Source organism: Nomascus leucogenys, chromosome 12 (assembly GCF_006542625.1).
Source record: "Nomascus leucogenys isolate Asia chromosome 12, Asia_NLE_v1, whole genome shotgun sequence".
In the NCBI taxonomy this organism is placed as follows: domain Eukaryota; kingdom Metazoa; phylum Chordata; class Mammalia; order Primates; family Hylobatidae; genus Nomascus; species Nomascus leucogenys.
Window position 1 is genome coordinate 61,533,701 of NC_044392.1, and position 22,971 is coordinate 61,556,671.

The 22,971-nt window shown below is 37.4% G+C and overlaps 1 protein-coding gene across 4 annotated transcripts in view; it reads left to right on the forward strand.

Annotated features, from left to right (window-relative positions):
• TRIM33 (tripartite motif containing 33) overlaps positions 1-22,971 on the forward strand; it is a 124,118-nt gene that overhangs the window by 66,623 nt on the left and 34,524 nt on the right. For all 4 annotated transcript variants that reach the window (XM_012500551.2, XM_030824795.1, XM_030824796.1 and 1 more), the window contains exons 5-7: positions 16,786-16,902; positions 19,597-19,711; positions 22,561-22,707. In XM_012500551.2, coding sequence (XP_012356005.2) covers positions 16,786-16,902; positions 19,597-19,711; positions 22,561-22,707 — 379 coding nt within the window. The remainder of the gene's footprint in view (positions 1-16,785; positions 16,903-19,596; positions 19,712-22,560; positions 22,708-22,971) is intronic.

A 22,971-nucleotide genomic window follows, 5' to 3' on the forward strand; every position in this document is an offset into this window, starting at 1 on the left:
GTCTTGGCTCACTGCAACCTCTGCCCCCGCCAGGTGCAAGCGATTCTCCTGCCTCAGCCTCCCAAGTAGCTGGGATTACAGGCATGAGCCACCATGCCCAGCCTCGATCTAGAATTCTGTAGCTAAAGTATAAATCAATGTGAGAATAAAATGTAGACATGTTTCATCATGCAAGTATTGAGAAGCTTTGCCTCTTATGTACCTCTTTTTGGAAAGCCATTAGAGAATGTGATTCACCAAAGTAAGTTAGTAAACCAAGAAAATAAAAGGTAAGGGAATGACAGCCATGGGGTAAAATAATTTAGAATGAGGAATGAAAACTGAGGATCCTATGAAGAAGGTCTCCAGGAAAAAAATGGAACCATGTCTATTAAATTTGTTATATTGGGTCATTTGAAAAATAATGCTGACAAGTTTGGCATGTGGTAGTTCATGAGAAACATTAGCGATTGCAGCATGGGGCAAGATGGAATAAATTTGGAGAGAATATATTTTGGAGAAATGTATTTATTTCTCCTGAAGTGAATAGTCACTTTAAGACCACACTCTTAGTCTTCAATCCTCGTTTGAGGTGAAGATAGGGTTGACTCGCTGAAACTAGAATTTCTTTTCCATTGACAGTTTTACAAGAGGAAGACCCAAACTGCATCCTTCATTACCACCACCATTTGCAGCCTCTCCATCATTATCAGCCTTATATCCACTAGACTAATATTGTTACATTTTTTATCTGTATTTTTCTGTTACCCAAGAGAATGCCACAAGTGCCACACTCCCAGGTGTCACCTCATCTGTCACACTTTAATTCCATAGGCTCTACATGTGCCTGATTCTGCCACTTTGTCCTTTGGAATTGTTGGCATGTCATCAGAATCCGTATATCCCCAGCCTTTTTTTTTTAATCCTTTTCTTTGCTTTATTTGGCATAGTGGACACTGCATCTCTTGCAACTGTCGTGACTGGTGACTTTTTTTTTTTTTTTTTTCCACATCTCGTGTATGACTGGGCCTGGAGGTATGAGATAAGTCTTTTTACCGTTTTTTTAGACCATTCTTTCTCTTTCCTCCCTAAAATATCCAGATTTTAATTTCATGTCATCACCCATAACCTCTCATTGCTGCTGTCATCTAAAAACCCTTGGGTCATTCCCCTTCATCTCTCAAAGGTTTTTTTCCCTAACTCAGTGGTAAACTGTAGAATGCTACTATTAAGTCCTAGCAATTTTAATATACGTGGATTTGATCTTTCAGACACTCTAGTCTTTGTGTTCTTTGACCTCCTTTCCAGTGTTCTTGTCATTTACACTGCTATAGCCACTCACATGCATAGTCATATACTAGACCTTATCATTTGTAATAATTCTATTCAATTTTAAGCATTCCTCTCTGTGGCCACATCTGTTACTCCAGCTCATTCTGCTTAGTACGAAACTTCTACAATTATTCAACCACACAGTGACTTTTATTTTAATCCATTGATCCTACTACCCTTTCACTTTACCTCATCCCTTTGTGATCTCATTTAACTCCTTCCTTATTTAATGTCATGGCTAATCAGTTTAATCACTCCCTTGCATTTAGCCTTGACTCCCATATCCCACTTTTTGAATTCACTTGGCATAACTACAGTCCTGATTAAACCTGACTTTCTTCCTATCATATTTTGTTTATCCAGCTGAATATCACAGGAGAAAAACACATTCTAGCATAATGATACCAATAGGTCACATTCTCAATTCCTGACCACTTCCCTCAAGTAGACCCTTAATGTTGTCTGGAAGTCATATTGTATATTCATACCTTTCCCTCTTTTAAATGTCAAATACTTCATCCTCACTCTGAAATACTGGCATTTGCTTCCAACTTCACTGAGAAAAGTGAAGCTATCAGAAGAGAACTACAGACTCCCTCTACCACATCTACTTTTCCAACAAGCACCTGTACCCATATTTCTACATTTCTGTTATCTTAGCTGAACACTCTTCCTTTAGAAAGCTAATTTCTCTGCTTATACACTGTATTCCATCCCATCTCATGTAGCCAATGACATTGTTTCAGAAATTTACCCTTCTTTCTGCTAACCTGTCAGTTTTTCAGTCTCTAACAATTATTCCTGTATTTCGGTATGTTGCTGTTTTTCTTCCATTTTTAAAAATGAAACACGAATCCTTCTCTTTAACTTCCTTTCCTTGCCAGCAGAGCTGTCCCTGAAAAACTTCTTGAAAGAATTGCTTATAATCATGGTCTGTAATTCCTCCTGTCCCATTCTGTCTAAATTTACATACTTTTGACTGTCAGCATTGTACCAACATTGCTCTTTTCAAGGTCATGAATAACCACTACATAACTAAATTTAGAGGTGATTTCTCAGTTTTCATCTTAATACCTTATTGTATCAGCAACATTTGACATGTTTAATGTTCCTTTTATAACACATTTATGTACTTGGCTACCAGAAGAACACATTGTTTTCATTTTCTTCCTACTAATTACTGATTATTTTTTCTCAATCTCATTTGCTTATTTTGTTTGTTCTTCTAGGTTGGATGTACGAGGGTTTACACCATTATCTATACGTATAGTCTTAGGGCTTACAATACCATCTATATGTTGTTTATTTCCAAATTTATATTTCTAGCTCATTGTTCATTCCTGGACTTTCAGATTTGTCTGCCCTACAGACTCTGACATCTCCCACTTGAATGTCTACTTTTTCAAACATAACACATCCAAAACTCAACTACTGATCACTTTCTCCAAACCTTTTTTCTCTGGCAGCCTTTCCCCATCTCAGTTTGGCAGTTGCATTTTTTTTTTTTTTCAGTTGCATAGGCCAAAAATCTTGGCACCATCCTTGACTCTACTTGTTTTTCATACCCAAGTCCAACCTTATCAGGAAATCCTTTTGGCTTCACCTTCAAAATATATCACCAACTCCTACCACGTACTACCTCTGTTGCCTCTAGCCTGATCTCTGCAACGATCATTTCTTGCCTAGATTACTGCAGTAGTCTCTGTGCTTCTAATACTACCTCTCTTCCATTTATTCTTAATACAACTGCTAGAGTGAATCCTAAGTTGGGCTGTATCACTTCCCTCCTCAAAACCTGCAGTGACTCTTTAGTCAATCTTTATAGTGGCTTTAAAGACCCTGTACATGCATTTTATCTGCTACTACTCTGCCTATCCCTCCATCTGTGCTACAGCTACACTGGCTTTCTTGCTACTTCTCAAACATTTCAACCTTCTGGGTTTAAGCAGTCCTTCTGCTTCAGCCTCCCAAGTAGCTGGGACCACACACAGCTAATTTTTGTAATTTTTATAGAGATGGGGTCTTGCCATATTGCCTGGGCTGGTCTCGAACTCCTGGGCTCAAGTGTGATCCTCTCGCCTCTGCCTCCCAAAGTGTTGGGATGACAGGCATAAGCCACCATGCCAGGCTCCTCTCTCTATTTTTCAATTGGAATGTGTAATCTTGTTATAGTTAATGTAACTTGTGATATGGTTAAATCTACCATTTACTATTTGTTTTTTATTTCTCTTTTTTTGTGTTTTGTTCTTTTGTCTCTTTGCTGCATTATTTTAAGTTTATAAATAGTTTTTGGTGTTCCATTTTATATCTACTGTAGCTTTTTAAGCTGTACTTTATTATTTTTAGCGATTGCTGTAGGGATAGTGATATGCAATTTTAACTTAATGTCTACTTAAAATATTGTATGGTTTTAGTAACTTTACAAAAGGATTATTCATTTTACTCAATTACTATCCTTTGTACTATTGCCACGTCATTTATTCATGCATTATATACCTTAACATACAATACTTAAAAAAAAAAAGCTGTCTTTTAAGGAAGTTATGAGGAGAGAAAGTAAAAGCTGGTGTTTCATATTTACCGATTTATTACCATTTCTGTTTCACTTTATTCCTTCCAGTATATATGAGTTTCTATCTCTTATATTCCTTTGGTCTAAAGAATATTCTCCAGCATTTCTTGTTTTGCAGGTTTGCTGACAATGAATACACTCTCATCTTCTTGTCATATGAAAATCCTCAATTTAAGCCAGGTGCAGTGGCTCACTCCTGTAATCCCAGCACTTTGGGAAGCTGAGGCAGGTGGATTGCCTGAGCTCAGGAGTTCGAGACTAGTCTGGGCAACATGGTGAAAACCTTGTCTACTAAAATACAAAAAATTAGCTGGGCGTGGGAGCATATGCCTGTTGTCCCAGCTACCTGGGAGGCTGAGGCAGGAGAATTGCTTGAACCCAGGAGGCGGAGGTTGTAGTGAGCTGAGATCACCCCACTGCACTCCAGCCTGGGTGACCAAGCGAGACTGTCTCAAAAACAAAAACAAAAAAATCTTCAATTTAGAAGGATGATTTACTCTAGAATTCTGGGTTGACAGTTTTGTCTTTTAACATTAAAAAGATATTGATATTACTACTTTGTATTCTGGCTTCCATTGTTTTGGATGTCATTCGTATTGTTCCTTCCTGAATGTTTTATGGCTTTTCTCTGGCTGCTTTCAGGATTTCCTCTTTTTCTTTGGTCTTTCCCTTTTGACCATGAAGTTTTTATATATGTTCGTCTTTGTTTATCCTCTGTGGCGTTCACTGAGCTGATTTTCATCAAATTTGGGAAATTGGCCATTATTCCTCAAAACAGATTTTCCAGCCAGTTATGGTGGCTTACGCCTGTAATCCCAGGAATTTGGGATGCTGAGGTGAGAGGATCACTTTACCCCAGGGGTTCAAGACCAGCCTGGGCAACATAGTAAGACCCCACCTCTACCATAACATTTTTTAAAATTAGCCAGGCATGGCAGTGCATGCATGTAGTCCCAGCTACTTGGGAGGCTGAGGTGGGAGGATCGCTTGAGGCCAGGAGATTGAGGCTGCAGTGAGCTGTGGTCATGCCACTGTGCTCACTCCAGCTTGGGCGACAGAGTGAGACCTATCTCCAAAAACGAAAAACACCCCAAGTCTCCCAGGACTTCAGTTACACGTATGTTAGACTATTCGATTTTGTCACAAGAATCCCTGATGATTGTTCATTTTTCTTGAATTTATTCTCTCCCTCTCTTCTTCAGACTGGATACTTTTTATTGATGTGTGTTCATGGTCACGTAGCCTTTCTTCAGACATCTCCCATTTGCTGCTAAGTCCATCCAGTGACGTTTTTCATTTCAGTTATTGTACTTTTGTAGAATTTCCTTTTTTCTTTTAGTAGTTTCCATCTATCTATTGAGATTTCCTCTCATTTTGTTCACTAAGAACCTGTGTTCATTTAAAGGTTTGAATAAATATACAATAGCCCATTTAAACTTTTAGCTCGTTACAACATCTAGATCATCTTGGTGTCAGTTTGTATTGAGTACTTTTTTTCTTGCTATGAGTTAGGCTTTCCTGTTTCTTTGAATGCCTGGTAATTTTTTATTGTGATTGGGACATTGTGGACAATACACTGTAGAAATTCTAGAAATTTTATCTTCCTCTGAAGACTTGATTGTTCTTGTAGGCATTTAAATTACTGTAAGCTTGTGTATGCTTGGTTTTATGCTTTGTTAGGGAAGATCTGTAGAAAGCCCAAGTCATTTCCCAAGCCTTTCTAAGTTGGTGGTACCCAATTTCTGAACCTTGTTTCTTAGAAGATCTTGTCAAGGCTTGGTTTTATTTAGGTTTTCTTAGGACAGGATAGGCCCAGGGTAGAGCTTACTCCAGGGTATAGTCCTTTAGGGGTGACCTTTCTGGTTTCTCAGGTAGACCCCAGGGAGATTAACAAAGTCTTTCTCCTCTGAAGATAGAATTCAAGCTGAATTCTTCTAGAACTCCATAACCTCTAGTTCTTCTCTTCCAGTGTCAACTTTATAGCAACTGCAGTCTGCTAAACTTTGTGTAGTCTCACCCTGTCATATATAGCCCAGACTTTGACCAAGGACTTGTGAGGAATTCACACATATTCAATATCTTCTCTTCCCTCTATCTACCCTCTGTTCCCCATTCTCATCCTACATTGTTCCCTCCATTCCAGTGCCCTGCCCCATGGATTTCAGCCACTCATGAGCCCACACCATGATTTTTGCCTCTGCTCTACTTGGTCTCTAGCCCCCTGTTCCAGTTATCATAAAATTGTCTACAGACAGAGAGGTAGGATGATTATGATGCTCTCTAAAGGAATGTAGATTTTTGTCTACATGTGGTTCAGTGACTGAATATAGTTGCCTCATGTATTTCTGTCTTTTTTAATAATTTTTGGTGACAAGGGCTAGTCTGGTACCAGTCGTGTCCTGGCCGAAAGTGAAAGTCACCTTTGTTCCACCTTAATACATTAATTTTTTTTTTTTTTTTTTTAAGAAATAGGGTCTCACTGTGTTGCCCAGGCTGGTCTTGAACTCCTGGCCTCAAGTGATCCTCCTGCCTTGGCTCCCCAAAGTGTTTAGATTACAGGCATAAGCCACCACACCTGGCTCCATTTCATTCCAATATTAACTTCACTTAATAATTTTTATACCCTATTGCAATTTTGTGTATAGTTAGAGTAATTTTAGATTGTTTTTGAGGATACTGTTTAAGAGAGAGTGGCTACTTAAAACCTAGTATCAGATATTTTTATTAAAGAGTAAGATAGTTTATGATCATAGTTACTTGCATGATGTAAGTGAGGTTTCTCTAAAATATTTTCTTAAAGAAATAGCTTTTCATCAGAGTGCAATGGCCCATGCCTGTAATCTGAGCACTTTGGAAGGCTGAGGCTGGTGGATCGCTTGAGTCCAGGAGTTGGAGACAAGCCTGGGCAACATGGTGAAACACCATCTCATTCATTCATTCATTCATTTTGAGACAGAGTCTCACTCTGTCACCCAGGCTGAAGTGCAATGGCATGGTCTCGGCTCACTGCAGCTTCCGCCTCTTGAGTTCAAGCGATTCTCCCAGTTCAGCCTCCCGAGTAGCTGGGATTACAGGTGCGTGCCACCACACTCAGCTAATTTTTTTGTATTTTTAGTAGAGATGGGGTTTCACTATGTTGGCCAGGCTGGTCTCAAACTCCTGACCTCGTGATCTGCCCGCCTTGGCCTCCCGAAGTGCTGGGATTACAGGTGTGAGCCACTGCACCCAGCCCCCATCTCCATTATTTAAAAAAAAAAAAAAAGGGAGAGAGGAAGAGGAGGGAGAGAGGAAGAGAGAAGGGAAAGAAGAAAAGGAAGGGAAGGAATAGCTTTTCTTAGAATTGGACTTTTGAATTAAGATTTTGTATGGATAAACGTGAGAGCAGATATTCACAATTCTAAATTTATATTAAAACTATTTAGGGAGATTTAAAAAAATATATTGATGCCTCATTCCTGTTCCAGGCTAGTTAGATAAGAATCTTATATTATGGCCTGGATATAAAAAATTGTTTTTACGATCTTTTAAGAATACTGGTAAATCATCCCAGGTAGTTTGCATTATTCATAGCTTTAAAAGAACCTGTGCTGAAACTCATTTTTTTAGTTTTTCTGTAAATTCTTCTAAATGTTTTTTTTTCTTTTTTTTTTTTTTTTGAGACAGAGTCTTGCTCTGTGGCCCAGGCTTGAGAGCAATGGTGCGATCTTGGCTTACTGCAACCTCCGCTTCCTGGGTTCAAGCTATTCTCCTGCCTCAGCCTCCCAAGTAGCTGGGATCACAGGCGCCCACCACCATGCTCGGCTAATTTTTGTATTTTTAGTAGAGACAGTTTCACCATGTTGGCCAGGCTGGTCTCAAAACTCCTGACCTCAGGTGATCCACCCACCTCGGCCTCCCAAAGTGCTGGGGTTATAGGAGTGAGCCACCATGCCCGACCCTAAAAATTCTTTCAGATGCAATCCAAGTTGTTGAAGAATCTGAATACATTTTTGGTAGAAGTGATACGTAAATACGTATCTACCATCAGTCCTCTTAGGGAGCTAGATTCAGAGCTATGGCAACAAATAAAGATTTCCTATCCAAGCATAATTTTTTCATGGGGTACACTTATTGTCAGACAAAATGGTTTGTTTATTGAACTTCACTCAACAAATGAGTATTCATTGATCTCATTTGTTCGGTAGATATTCGAGTACTCACCATATACCAGGTACCTTGCTAGGTGATAGCTATACAATAATGAAAAAATATGCTCTGTCCTTGCTATCTTGGAGTTGTATAGTCTGTATGAGACTGAGATTGAGTATTTGGTTCCATAATAGTTCATCTCTGAGTATTCTTTAAAATTTGAATTAATTCATTTGGGTATTGCTGAAACATAGCCTCATTAATTTTAATATTATAGTTTCTGATCCTATTAGGATATCAAACTATCTGAAGAGCCCATAGATTCAATGAGTCAGTTACCCAGCAGAATCATTGCTTATGGCTAGAAGGAGAATAATTCCGTATGGCTAAGAGTTAACTTGAAAGAGAAGAATATCAGGAATGAAGACTTGAGGAAGAAACACATTCAGAGTCATTAGTTCCACAGATAAAAGTTACCCATTTGGCAAAGAGGGCAGATGGGTTGAGAAGTATCCCATGTGAAAATTGTATTAATTGGCAAAATTATTGCAAAGAATAAAACCAATTGGTCATTTTCATTTGCAAAAATGCAGCTTTACCTCTGATTATTTACAGCTCATTTCTTATCTCTCTGTGCCTGTCTAGTTCCTATCTTTGAAATAATTGTAGGTGTCATCACGTCTTCAAGAGTTCCCTTCTGTGCATGTATCCAATGTAGAATGTTTAGCCACTTACGTCCTCTCTATCACATCACCCTATTCAAATTTTTGTTTTCTCCTTAATTAAAATGTAAGGAAAGGAAGAACAGGACCTTATTTTACCTTATTTACTGTGGTGTCCCTACCCTTTGAATATTTCCTGGCAAATAGGCAAATTTAGTTCATATCAATAATGACTACATACCTTTTTATTTTTAAAGGGATGAGGTCTCACTCTGTCACCAAGGCTGGAGAGCAGTGGTGTGATCATAGCTCACTGCAGCCTCAAACTCTTGGACTAAGGTGATCCTCTGAAGTAGCTGGAAGCACAGGCATGTGCCACCACCCCTAGTCGTTTTTTAAAATGTTTTGTCCAGACAGGGTCTCGCTTTATTACCCTGGCTGGTCTTGCACTTCTGGCCACAAGCGATCCTCCCACTTCAGCCTCCCAAATTGTTGCTGATTACGGGGTGAGCCACCATGCCTGGCCTTTGTACTTTAAGAGTCTTAAAAGTCTTTTAAGAGTCACAAGATGCGTAATTTATACACAGAAGTATACCTAAAGAAACGTGTAAAGAATAACAAAGATGTCTTTAAAAATGTGCATTATGATTGTGTCTTTCAATCAGTAATCTCTTCACATATTCCATGTGTTGCATTCTTTGTTGGTCCTTCTGGAATTCCAGTGAGATGTATGTTAGACTCCCCTCAATCCATTCTCCATTTCTCTTAATGTTTGTATTCTCCCCCTTTTTTTACATTGAAAATGCAAAACAGGGAGACACTTTTCTCTGAACAATCTCAGTTCACAAATACTCTTTATGTCTAAACTGCCATTAAAATCCATCCATTATAATTTAAATATTTTAGATCAGCCAGCTCCTCCCCTTTTAAAAACTTTATTTTTAGATAGCAAAAAAAAGTTCAAAGATGTCTTTTGTATACTTCATCTAAAATTTTAAATAGTTGTCTGAACATTTTAGCTGTGTTTTATTCTTTAAATAGAGTACATGTATTTATTTTGCCTCTGTTAGTGAGTCTGTTCTTCCTGGTATTTCTGTTGATTCTTGCTTAGGGTGCCGTTTTTCCTTATATATGTAGTCTTTTAAAACTATGAACTTTCCTCTTTACTTGAAAAATTATGCAATTTTTTTTTGTCTAAAATTAAGATACTTCCCACAATAAAGGATTGAATTTCCTGTTGCTATTGCCTGGAAGCGCTACCAGTTTCCGACAGTTAAATTTCTGGAATGAAGTTTTGAACCACCAAGATGATGTGCGCTTGGTCTGAAAATTCACATGTGAAGTGTTTTGTGGATACAACTTCTGAGGATCTCCCCTGTCCTCTTCCACAGAATCAATGTTACTGTCATTCAGTCTTTTTGAGGTGATGGAGGGGCAGGTTACTCTTAGTATACCCTTATGTTAAGGTCATAGCACTTTTGGATCTCTGCTTTGTAGTGGTATAGGTTTTAGATCTCTGCTTTGTGGTGACGGACTGTGAATCCATCATCACAGTCAAAATAGTGAACATCTTTATCTCTCCCAGTAGTTTCACCTTCATATTAACTTTTCTGGATAAATAATTCAAGGCTGAAAGTTTTCTTTGAGTAGTTTAAAGATGTTGCTCCACTCTCATTGTTTCCATCAAGAAATCTGTTTTATTTTTGTTCATTTGTATACAATGTATCTTTTTTCTCTTCTGGTTGCTTTTAATATTTTCTCTTTATCACTGGTTTTAAACAGTTTGGAAATTATATACCTTAGTGTAGTTTTCTGAATGTTTCTTGTGCTTGGGGGATGTTGAGCTTCTTAGAGCTATAGATCATCAAATTTGAAAAACTTTTATCCGTAACTACTATTTCTAATATTTTTCTCTTCCCTCTGTTTTTCTCCTTTGGGGATGCCAATTATACATATATTAATGTACTTATGACTTTTCATTGCTCACTGGTTTTTTTTGATGGGGGGGTTAATTTTGGATAGGATTAACAGAGATTAGTTTTTTTTTAATTTGAGACAGAGTCTCACTCTGTCGCCCAGGCTGGAGTGCCGTGGCGCAATCTCGCAATCTCGGCTCACTGCAATCTCCGCCTCCCAAGTTCAAGAAATTCTCCTGCCTCAGCCTCCTGAGTAGCTGGGATTACAGGCGTGCACCACCACGCCCAGCTAATTTTTGTATTTTTAGTAGAGACGGGGTTTCACCATGTTGGTCAGGCTGGTCTCAAACTCATGACCTTGTGATCTGCCCACCTTGGCCTCCCAGAGTGCTGGGATTACAGGCGTGAGCCACCGTGCCCGGCCAGAAGATTAGATATTACAGAAGAAAAGATAAATGATTTTGAAGACAGCAATAGAAAGTGACATCCTGTTCTAATGAAGTCTTAGGTAATTGAAATTCAGGTGATGTCACTGTGATCTTTGAGATTTAATTAGAGTTAGCTTTTGGTCCCTGTTCTATTTATGTGAGGATTTTAATGTCTTTCCCATACTTCATAGAAATTTCTACCCTTTCAGATTTTCCTCACAGTTGCTCACATTTCCTACTCTCTGTCCTTTTCCTGAACTCTTATGGTTGTTATCATCTCCCCTTCATATAGAGCTTTAAATAAGGAACAATATACATTTGCAACAATATAAATTCTAACGGTATAAATCCTTTAAAATTACTGCTAAGAATAACAGTGATAGCAAGCATTAAATCCTTAGTATGCCTTAAGTGCTTTGCTTTGTGCATTTTGACCAGTTTAATTCTTAGGACAGTCCTGTGCATGTATATATGATGATTGTTCTATATTTTACTGGAGAAGAAGTGAGACGCAGAGGGTTGTCGAAGTCATCCAGCTTTAAACTATGAAAATAGTAGTAGTATCTAAGTCATTAAGTTTTTCTAAAGGTTAAATGAGAGAATGCATGTTAAGATACTTAGCCCAGTGCCTGAAAATGTCGTAAGTTATCAGAATAGGCTATTGCCATCTATAGATTGAGAAATGTTTAGATAAAGTATGATGTTTGGAATTTTCTTCACAGTAGTCCAGGTGATGGAGTGGGTGGGTGTATACATAAAATCAGCTATGAATGGATACTTCTTGAAAATGGGTGATCGATTCAGCGGAATTAGACTTCTAATATATGTTTGAAATTTAATGTAATTTTAAAAAATGGAATAACTGAAGAAAAATGAAACTGGGTTTTATTAAAAGGGTTCTCTTATTCAGTTTGGATATAAAGCACTATGATGCATTTTTCCCTAGGTGTGCCAAAATCAAAGCTTACTATATACAGTGACGATTACTAAGAATAGTACTGTATCACTTGCAAAGTAGAGTAGTAGAGCACAGGACTTAATAAGACCATAATGTACATTCAGAAGTTTGAAGTTATTAGCTAAGTGATTCTCAGCCTTTTAAAAAACACCCATCCATGTATATTTGTATGCATGTTGCCCAGACTGGCCTTGACCTGGGCTCAAGTGGTCCTCTTACATCAGCCTCCTTAAGCCTCCTGAGTACCTGGGACTTACAGGTGTGGGCCACTGTGCCCAGCAAAAAAACACCCTTTTATTATTTATCTCTTACCCTTTACTCATGAGCACCATATTTTCATAAACTTCTTACAAAACTGTATTAAATATAATTTATATCTCAATAATTTAAAAAAGCTAAGCACACTGATTAATTCTGATCAAAACCAGATAATTTTACCAAGTTTATATAATTCTAGCCAGAAGCACAAAAAGTTTTACTTAGTCTGTCCTAACTAAATCCTGGGCATACATAATTTTTACTTTATTTTACTCATTTTGAAATATGGAGAATAGTTCATTGTGACTAAGAAAGCCCACAAGAATTACTACTTTAGACTGTGCGCGGTGGCTTACGCCTGTAATCCCAGCACTTTGGGAGGCCGAGGTGGGCGGATCACGAGGTCAAGAGATTGAGACCATCCTGGCCAACATGGTGACACCCCGTCTCTACCAAAAATACAAAAATTAGCTGGGTGTGGTGGCTCACGCCTGTAGTCCTATCTACTCGGGAGGCTGAGGCAGGAGAATCGCTTGCACCCAGGAGGTACAAGTTGCAGTGAGCCAAAAATCGCGCCACTGTACTCCAGCCTGGCAACAGAGTGAGACTCCGTCTCTAAATAAATAAATAAATACTACTTTAAAATGCAAGATTGAAATCTAAGAAGTTACTTTGAAGTATTTATGTATTAATCAAAACTACATTTAGTTCATTTGTTGGTTATTCTTTCTCCCCATTTCAGCTGTAATTTTGATTAAAGAAAATTCAGTTTACCTAGGTATATCATATTTAGGAAAATAGTGTGTGTTTGCTTGTTTCTTGTTCAGATGAATGTAACAAGATATATTTAGAAACAGGACTTTGAAAAATATTTATTTTGGGATATGGAGAATTTGTACATGGTTAAATTTTATGAGTTAGAATTTTGTGAATTTTGATACTAGTTAACCTTTCTATCAAATGCTTATTTGTTGACATCATCAAATTCTCCTTCAAAAAGATTGTTTTTCATCACAATGTAAATAAAGCTAAGTCAAAAGGGTTAGCATGGAATCCTCATATTTCTACTTTATTTGTTCAGATTTAACATAGTAATAGTTTTTATTGGATATGGAGAAATCATAGTATGTGGGATAAATCAAATGTTGCTCTTTCACGAAGGAACAAACTTTGGGTCCCCTATCTAACAGTAAAGCCTCTTTAAAAGCCTCTCGCCAGGAGCAGTGGCTCATGCCTATAATCCCAGCACTTTGGGAGGTCGAGGTGGGCGGATCATCTGAGGTCAGGAGTTCGAGATCAGCCTGGCCAACATGGCAAAACCCCATCTCTACTAAACATACAAAAATTAGCCAGGCGTGGCCGGGCGCGGTGGCTCACGCATGTAATCCCAGCACTTTGGGAGGCCGAGGCGGGCGGATCACGAGGTCAGGAGATCAAGACCACGGTGAAACCTCGTCTCTACTAAAAAAAAAAAAAAAAAATACAAAAAATTAGCCGGGCGTGGTGGCGGGCACCTATAGTCCCAGCTACTCGGAGAGGCTGAGGCAGGAGAATGGCGTGTACCCAGGAGGCAGAGCTTGCAAGTGAGCCGAGATTGCGCCACTGCACTCCAGCCTGGGCGACAGAGCAAGACTCCGTCTCAAAAAAAAAAAAAAAAAAAAAATTAGCCAGGCGTGGTGGTGTACGTCTGTAGTCCCAGCTACTCGGGAGGCTGAGGAGGAGAACTGCTTCAAACCTGGGAGGTGGAGGTTGCAGTGAGCCGAGATTGCACCACTGCACTCCAGCCTGGGCGACAGAGCGAGACTCTTTCTCAAAAACAAACAAACAAACTCTCTTAAAATACTCGCATGCTTTTTTGTGCTATTAGTATCTTTTTTTTTTTTTTTTTTTTTTTGAGACAGAGTCTTACTCTGTCGCCAGGCTAGAGTGCAGTAGCATGACCTTGGCTCACTGCAGTCTCCGCCTCCCCAGTTCAAGTGATTCCCCTGCCTCCGCATATTGACTAGCTGGGACTACAGGCACACACCACCATGCCGGCCTAATTTTTTTGTATTTTAGTAGAGACAGGGTTTCACCATGTTGTCCAGGATGGTCTCGATCTGACCTCGTTATCTGCCTGCCTCGGCCTTCCAAAGTGCTGGAATTACAGATGTGAGCCACCACGCCCGGCCTGTGCTATTAATATCTTATACAAGTTATAATGTTGCTCAACATTGTAGACAGTTGAGCTTTAAAAATATTCTCCTTAAAAATGGTTAAATTGGGCTGGATGTGGTGGCTCATGTCTGTAATCCTAGCATTTTGGCCAAGGCAGGAGAATCACTTGAGACCAGGAGTTCAAGACCAGCTTGGGCAACATGGCAAGACTTCATCTCTACAAAAAAGTAAAAAAAAAAAAAAAAAAGCGCGTGTCTATAGTCCCAGCTACTCGGGAGAATGATGCAGGAGGATTGCTTGAGCTTATGAGTTTGAGGCTGCAGTGAGCCGTGATGGTTCCAGTGCATTCCAGCCTGGGCGGTAGAGTGAGACCCTGACTCAGAAAAAAAGTTCAAACGGGTAAATTTTACTACGTATATTTTACCACAATAAAATCACTGCACCAGCAGTTTTCTGTAACAGAAATTCCCATATTGATCTACATTTTCTCTCCTGCTGTCCTCCATTCTTCTTGTACCTCTTGTATCCCACTACTAAGTAAACTTCCCTTTATCTTAACAAACTTTCCTTTACGTTAACAATTTCATAGTCTTTCCTCTTGTCTGCCTTAGCTGAGACTTTCATTGAAGAAACAATAGACATTTAGATGCTCATAGTATTATTACTTTTGTGATTTTAGTGCCCATATAGACAATTACACAGTAATTGTGAACTCATTTCCAATGATTTGTTTCTTGACTGTGCCTTAGCTAGGCATTTAGTTTTCAGGTTGTACCATGGACCTTGCCATGACTGACACATAACCTCTCAATTCTGCTGATCTCACTGATAAAGTCAGTTCCAGCTTGTTTGTTTGGCTGTACCAACCAGTACTGTACCCTGATCTCTCATATGAGTTACTGTCTTAGAGTTTTAGCTGGTCTTTCCCTTCCACTCCCTTCTTTGGGTCTTTTATATTTCTGTATGATGATTTTCCTAGAATGTAAATGTGATTATTACATTCTGGTTAGAATTCTTCAGAGGTTTTCCATTATTAGAGAATTAAATGCACAAGTAGTGTGCTATACTAGGCCCTTCACAGTTTGCCTCTGGATTTTATCAGTTATTGTCTCATATTCTGACTTTTGTATATTTTTCTTTGGCCATATTGAAGTATTTATGTGTGGATTTTATCATTTATTGTCTCATATTCTGACTTTTGTATATTTTTATTTGTCCATATTGAAGTATTTACGTGTCTCAAACATGCCTCTGTACCTAGCATAAGATGCTGTTCTTACTTCTCTGCTATGCTTTTCTTGGTATTGAGGCCGAGGTAGGCAGTGGTTTCTTGTAAATTATATATACCTGAATTATATCTCTTGTCACAGTATGGTATCATTTTGTATTTGTGACTATTTGTTGGTAATACAAACAATAATGGATTCTTTCGTCCATGTAAAAAGGACATAGAAAAAAACTAAATAATATTTGTTGACTTAATAACTTAAAAACCTAATAAATAACTTACAAAAAGGAAATAAAAGTAGCAAAGAAAACTATTATTCTGGCTTCCTTGTAGCCAAATAAATGTTATTAGAGTCTACATTTGCACTACTATGATTAGAAAATTTTAACATATAGCATTCATGCTGACAAAGTAAAACTGGTGTTGATGTGATGTTTTATATTGATTTAACCCTTGTGGAAAGTTTGACAGTACATGGCATCCAGAACTGAAAAATTATTTTAAGTGTAATTATAAAGACAAGATAAATAATAAAAGTCAGATGTAAATTTGCATGTTCATTATTATTATAATTGCATTTAAAAATGCATAGTTAGGCCACATGCAGTGGCCCACTCCTGTGATCCCAGCACTTTGAGAGGCCAAGGCAGGAGGATTCCTTGAGGCCAAGAGTTTGAGACCAGCCTGGGTAACATAGACCTTGTCTTTATTAAAAAATAAGTAAATAAGTACATGTATAATTAAAAGATTAAGGAACTATATATTACAGTGGTAGCAGTGAGTTTGTGATGTTGGAACTATGGGTGATTTCCCTGCCTTTTATAGTATTTTCTGTAATGTGGTTACGCTTTATGATTTAAAATGTATACAACTTATGCCAATATTTGAATTTTTAAAAAGGTGTAATCCTGAATGAAAACTCTAATATAAGAGCACTCAACCATTATCTGAGTAATTTTTTTCTTTCATAATGGCGTTTCAGGGTCAGAGTTGGAGGGAGATGGGTGATTGCCAATTAAAAGTTGCTGTTGAGATAAGGTATGAGTGGCCAGCATAGAGTTGATCACTTAATTAAGGTTTCAAGATTGATTTATGTAGCTGTTCTTTATTTCCAAAATCTTAATCATAAATGTTTTGTTTTAAATGTAGTTTTGTTTTGGTTTTAAGGTATCAGTTTTTGGAAGAAGCTTTTCAAAATCAGAAGGGTGCAATTGAGAATCTACTGGCGAAACTTCTTGAGAAGAAGAATTATGTTCATTTTGCAGCTACTCAGGTGCAGAATAGGTAAGTTTGTTGCCTTAAAACCATAATTTTAAGAATTACTAAAGAGAAGTGGTCCAGTTTAAATCTGTTTTTCTACTATATGAAGCATATAAAGAAAACATTTTTTTGAGGGGGAAATGGTATGAATTTGGGATTATAGTATTTGTCAATTAAACAAAATTTAATTGACCAAACTTTTGTATAACCTTTTAGGACACATCTTTGTCTCTTTTAATAAGACTCTAGTCTGTGTTAAACCTTAAATGTGGAAACAAAGAAATTAATATGGAGAGAGTTGACTTATAAAATTTAAAGTGGAGATTGTGTGGAAGATACAGTATAGAGAAGAGAGTATCACGGGTGGACAAATTATTTCCCCATTTCATTGAAAACAGTGCTTCTCTTATGAGTAGCATTTTAAGATGAATACATGATACAGTTTCTGGCACATAGTAAGCACTTAGATTTTAGCTGTTGCTATTGTATTTATAATTATCATCACCATTTATTATTTAAAAAGTATTCTACTTTGGTATATTTCTAAGTAAATTTATTGATAAGTGAGAGTAGGTTCCATAAGAGAGCAGATTAACAAAGTTATGACTCTTACACCAAAAAGACAAACACTTTGAGCTGGCATAATTAAAACTTTAATTCTTGGGGGTATGAATAAGGTTAATATGTGTTTATAGACTCAAAAATATTAGAACTTCTAATGATATTAAAGTTCATTATGATTAAAATGACACATAGTAGATGCTCAAAAGTATTAAATAATTGAATGAATGAATGAATGAAAATAGTACTTTACACATGGTAGAAGTTTTTTTTTTTTTTTTTGAGACGGAGTCTCACTCTGTCGCCCAGGTTGGAGTGCAGTGGCACAATCTCGGCTCACTGCAAGCTCCGCCTTCTGGGTTCACGCCATTCTCCTGCCTCAGCCTCCCGAGTAGCTGGGACTACAGGCGCCCACCACCATGCCTGGCTAATTTTTTGTATTTTTAGTAGAGCCGGGGTTTCACCGTGTTAGCCAGGATGGTCTTGATCTCCTGACCTCGTGATCCGCCCGCCTCGGCCTCCCAAAGTGCTGGGATTATAAGCCTGAGCCACTGTGCCCGGCCAGAACTTTTTACTTTTTATCTTAAGTAATACCAAAAGAAAATGAAAGGCTCCTCAGAGCTTGTAGATTGTACACACACACACACACACACACACACACACTCACACTCACTTTTTGTTTTTGGAAATGTTCAGTTGTTTTAGGTTAAACTGGTGATCTGGTTGATTTGGAGAAGACTGTTTCTCAGAAATGATAGATGGGTGTCTCAAAGGAAATATAGTGAGTTGATTCATATGGCAGTTTCATATTTTTATACAGATGTTTTGTGTGTACATTGTATAAGTATTTTTTAAATATATTTTGTACACGTGTTCCAGAATCTGTATACAAAAGTAGAGCAAGAGGTTTACCTGTTACAAGATTGCACAGGGTTGAGGAGATTGATTTCATCTGTAGAAAGTTTTTAAAAAAACAGTATTAAAATCTCTGATAACTTCCCCTTTTAGACACATTTTTCACTGACCTATCTCCATTATTTTTTAATGTACATTTTTTTCTTCAAAATTGGACATACAGTAGACTTAATTAAGACCAATAGGAGTCTGACTGAGGCTAACTACTCTCTGTTTTCAGCATGCTTAGTGATTTCTATCTTTGGCCCAGTCATTTTATATTTGAAACCTGTATTTCTTATCACTAGTTATTAGTACCTTTATATATTAAAAATATCTTCCACTCACCTTAGTAAGATAAGGACAGAACTCAAAATTTTCAAGTAAGTGCCAAATGATGTACAGAGAAGGAAAAAAACTACATTATTTCTTGGAGTGTATTAAAGTTACTAAATTTGAACTTGGCAAATGAAAGGCAGTTTAGGAGCTGAAAGCATGGGTTATAGTTTTTACAGAAGTAGAACGTATAAAAATTGAAGGCTATGTCTTATGGTTGGTGGTTGACATTTTATATATTTATATTGGTGGGATTCTCCACTTCCTGTTTTGTAAATACCAAAGTATCAGCCACTTCATATTTGCACCTAAAACTTCCATAACTGCTTTGAGTGCTTACACCTACTTATAAAACATCTAAAGCTATTCTTAAAAATGGATTGAAAATGTTTTATGCCCTTTACTGTATACAAAAGGAAATTATTTTAAGAGTAATTTTGAAGGGAGTGTATCAGAACCCACGTTTGAAGTGGCTAAGTTATAAATGAAAATAAATGCTTCTACGTTTAACTATTATCCTTTCAAAAGATAATTATTGCTTGTAACATGGTCCTTTTGCACATTGTTCTTGGAAAGCGTCAAGGTTAAACAGAACCAATGTGCCGCATTTGACACTGACCAGAAGTCACTGGTGTTTGCGCATCACATTCATGTCATAGTTACTTAAGGAGATTGCCATCCAGCTTAATAAACTGTCCTTTATGAGCATAATTTAAAATTACTAAATATTAGTTTCATTATTTGTCTATATACATAACTTGTTTGGACCAAATTGGTCAGGTCTGCTGAAACATGAGTTGTGCATTTTGACAAAGTTTTCATTTTAATTACTCGGTTAAGTGCCCAGTTGGATGAATTTCTGTAACAGTTGATGATTCAGAGACCTAGGATAAGTTGATAACCTAATGATGCATTTCTCTTATTCAGGATAAAAGAAGTAAATGAGACTAACAAACGAGTAGAACAGGAAATTAAAGTGGCCATTTTCACCCTTATCAATGAAATTAATAAGAAAGGAAAATCTCTCTTACAGCAGCTAGAGGTATGGTTCAAAGCCAAAATAAAACAAAAACTGCTTCTCTTGCTCTTTAGCTGTTTTTAATGTTTATTGAAAACTATTTTAGATGGGTTGGGGGGTATGGAAATAAAGTAAAACTTAAAATAAGGTTTTTAAAATTTACTTTTAGAAAAGAGACCTTTTCTAGTTAGTTACTTTGCGGCCCAATTTAATAACACTGCCTTTAGCTGTATACCTTAGGAAATAGTGATGTCCTCTTAGAAATCAAACAATTGTTACTAAGACTGGGTATGGTGACTTACACCTGTAATCCCAACACTTTGGGAGCCCACGGCAGACACATCTCTTGAGCCCCGGGTTCCAGACCAGCCCAGGCAACACGGCAAAACCTGCCTCTACAAAAAATGCAAAAATTAGCCAGGGTGGTGGCATGCACCAGTAGTCACAGCTACTCAGGAAACTGAGGTGGGAGGATCGACTGAGCCCGGGAGGTCAAGGCTGCAATGAGCTGTGATTGTGTCCTGCACTCCAGCCTGGGCAACAGAGTGCGACTCTGTCTCCAAAATGAAAAAAAGAAAAAGAAAAAAGAAATGTTACTAAAATGCGATGTACATAAAGGCAAAGTAGTCCCACCACATTTCTTCCCCACCCCCTTAAGATGGGGCCTCAATTTAACTTTTCCATATAGATGCATGTTAGGCTTCTGCTTGAGTCATTTGTGTTTTACCTTATTTTTAAAATATTTCCGTAGTTTTGCAGAAAATGCTGCTCATTTTGAAATTTATAAACCTTAAACTTAGTGAAAATTTTGTGATATTAGGTATTTATATTGCATATTTTGAAGTTAATTTGTAGGTGTAAGTTTCTAGATGAAAATCTAGTCAGGTCATGAAATCTGAATTTTTAATCAAAGTCTCCACTGCCCATTTGATTTATTTTTAGCAAATTTCAAATATGAGTTTTTTGGGAAATTGAAGTTTCAGAAAGAGAAATGTTTCCTGATTGAAAATTTCATGCTCTTAACTAGGCTCAGATGATATGGGGATTATTTTTTCTGCACCATTGAATAGTAATAATGAAATGATTTATTTGATTACTTCCATTAACCTCAAATTGTCAATAGTTTTTTTTTTTTCTGTCCTATCTCTTCATAGCACCCTTTAAAAATATTAGGTGCATAGTTACATAAAAATGAAATGATGTCATTAGAATGTTATCTCTGAATGGAATACATCTTTCCAGTGAAACACGATTTGTGAGATTAAAAGTACTCTTGGCCGGGTGCGGTGGCTCACACCTGTAATCCCAGCACTTTGGGAGGCTGAGGTGGGTGGATCACAATGTCAGGAGTTCGAGACCATTGGCCAACATGGTGAAACCCCATCTCTACTAAAAAAAAAAATACAAAAATTAGCCAGGCATGGTGGTGTATGCCTGTAATCCCAGCTACTCAGGAGGCTGAGGCAGGAGAATTGCTTGAACCCAGGAGGTGGAGGTTGCAGTGAGGCAAGATTGCACCTCTGCACTCCAGCCTGGGCGACAGAGCGAGACTCTGTCTCAAAAAAAAAAGTGCTCTTGTGCAGGTTGTTAAAAGTCGTGGGTCCCTTTTCCTACTGTACACCAGTCTGTTGCATTTAACCCTAATAGGTTTTTTTCCCCCAAAAGGACCCATGTGAATAGAGAGCACTTAGTGACTATTTTTGATACACTTAAACTTACTGTAATACATTTGAGCTGTATGTCTAAAGTAGTATTTGTAAAACCATTTCAAGAGTTTCTGAATTAAAAGATGCTTCTTAAGATCCCTTGAGCCTGGGAAGCGGAGTTTGCAGTGAACCAAGATTGTACCACTGCACTCCAGCCTGGGGGACAGAGTGAGACTCTGTTAAAAAAAAAAAAAAAAAGCCTCTTAAGGCTAAAGTGTATACACATACCTAATGATAAATACGCCACATACTACTAACATGATGATAATTTTAAAATAGATGTTTTCTAGTGTAATATGTTCTTACACTTTGTAGAAGAAACTTTTTCCTAAGCTTTATAAAAGAAATGTAGTAAACCAAACTTCTGTCAGTTGAATACTCTTATCCATTGATTTACATTATAAAATGAACAACTTCTTTCCTTAGGAAAAATATTGTCCAGAAAAACCAACTTGAGTCATTTTTTGGGAGAAAGTTCTTAAGAAAATAGTAGATGAGTTGTTTAGCATGCTGAATGTCAAAAGTATGTAGGACATTACCCATCCCTCCTGGGGTGATTTTAGTTTCCATAAAGCAGTTTATTTTTCCTTTGCAGTGTTTCTCTGAAATTGGTTTTTGCAGTTTGGTCAGTCCTTACTTCTTTGTTCTCTATGAAGTTCTGTCATAACAAAAGTTTCCCTAATTCTACTCTTAGAATTCTGGAAGTTATCTTTTTCATTTTGTCTTGTATATTTAAGAGAGATTTTAACTTCATTCTCATGCCATACCAGGAGGTGGCACTGGTGACACAAAATTTTTTTGGCCTTTAAAGTATATTAAGATTATATAAGTTTATTTCTAAAGTTAGCTCCTTATGCTATAAATACCATACATTAGATTAATCTAATAGGAAGACACTATTTTTAACAGACATGTTGGTAGAAAAGTGACATTAACATTAATTTCTATATGTGGAATATCCTTTTTAGCTTAGAGAACCAAGTTTTAGTCCCACTTTTGTTAGTGGCTTTTCCTCTGATTGATGATAGGCTTGCTAAATAATCATGGAGCTTATTCACTTAGCCCATTTTTAAAGGAAGTATAGGTATTGTGCCCATTTGCATTAGAAATTTGGGGTTGATTTTTTTTCATACAGAATTCTACAGCGAAGCTCTTGTTCTGTTTCAGAATGTTACAAAGGAAAGACAGATGAAGTTACTACAGCAGCAGAATGACATCACAGGCCTTTCGCGGCAGGTGAAGCATGTTATGAACTTCACAAATTGGGCAATTGCAAGTGGCAGCAGCACAGCACTACTATACAGCAAGCGACTGGTGAGACACATACTGTTTTTATTTTTCTTTAATGGACTTTATTAAGATATATATTCAGTGAACTGCACCTGTTTAAAGTATACATTTTAATTTTGGCAAATGTAGCCACCACCACATCAAGATACAGAAAACTTCCATCACCCCCCAGAGTTTCCTCATTCCACTAGGCAGCCACTAATCTGATTTCTATCATTTTTTAGAATTTCATATAAGTGGAATTATATAGTATGTACTCTTTTGAAGATACCTAGTATCTTAGTGCAC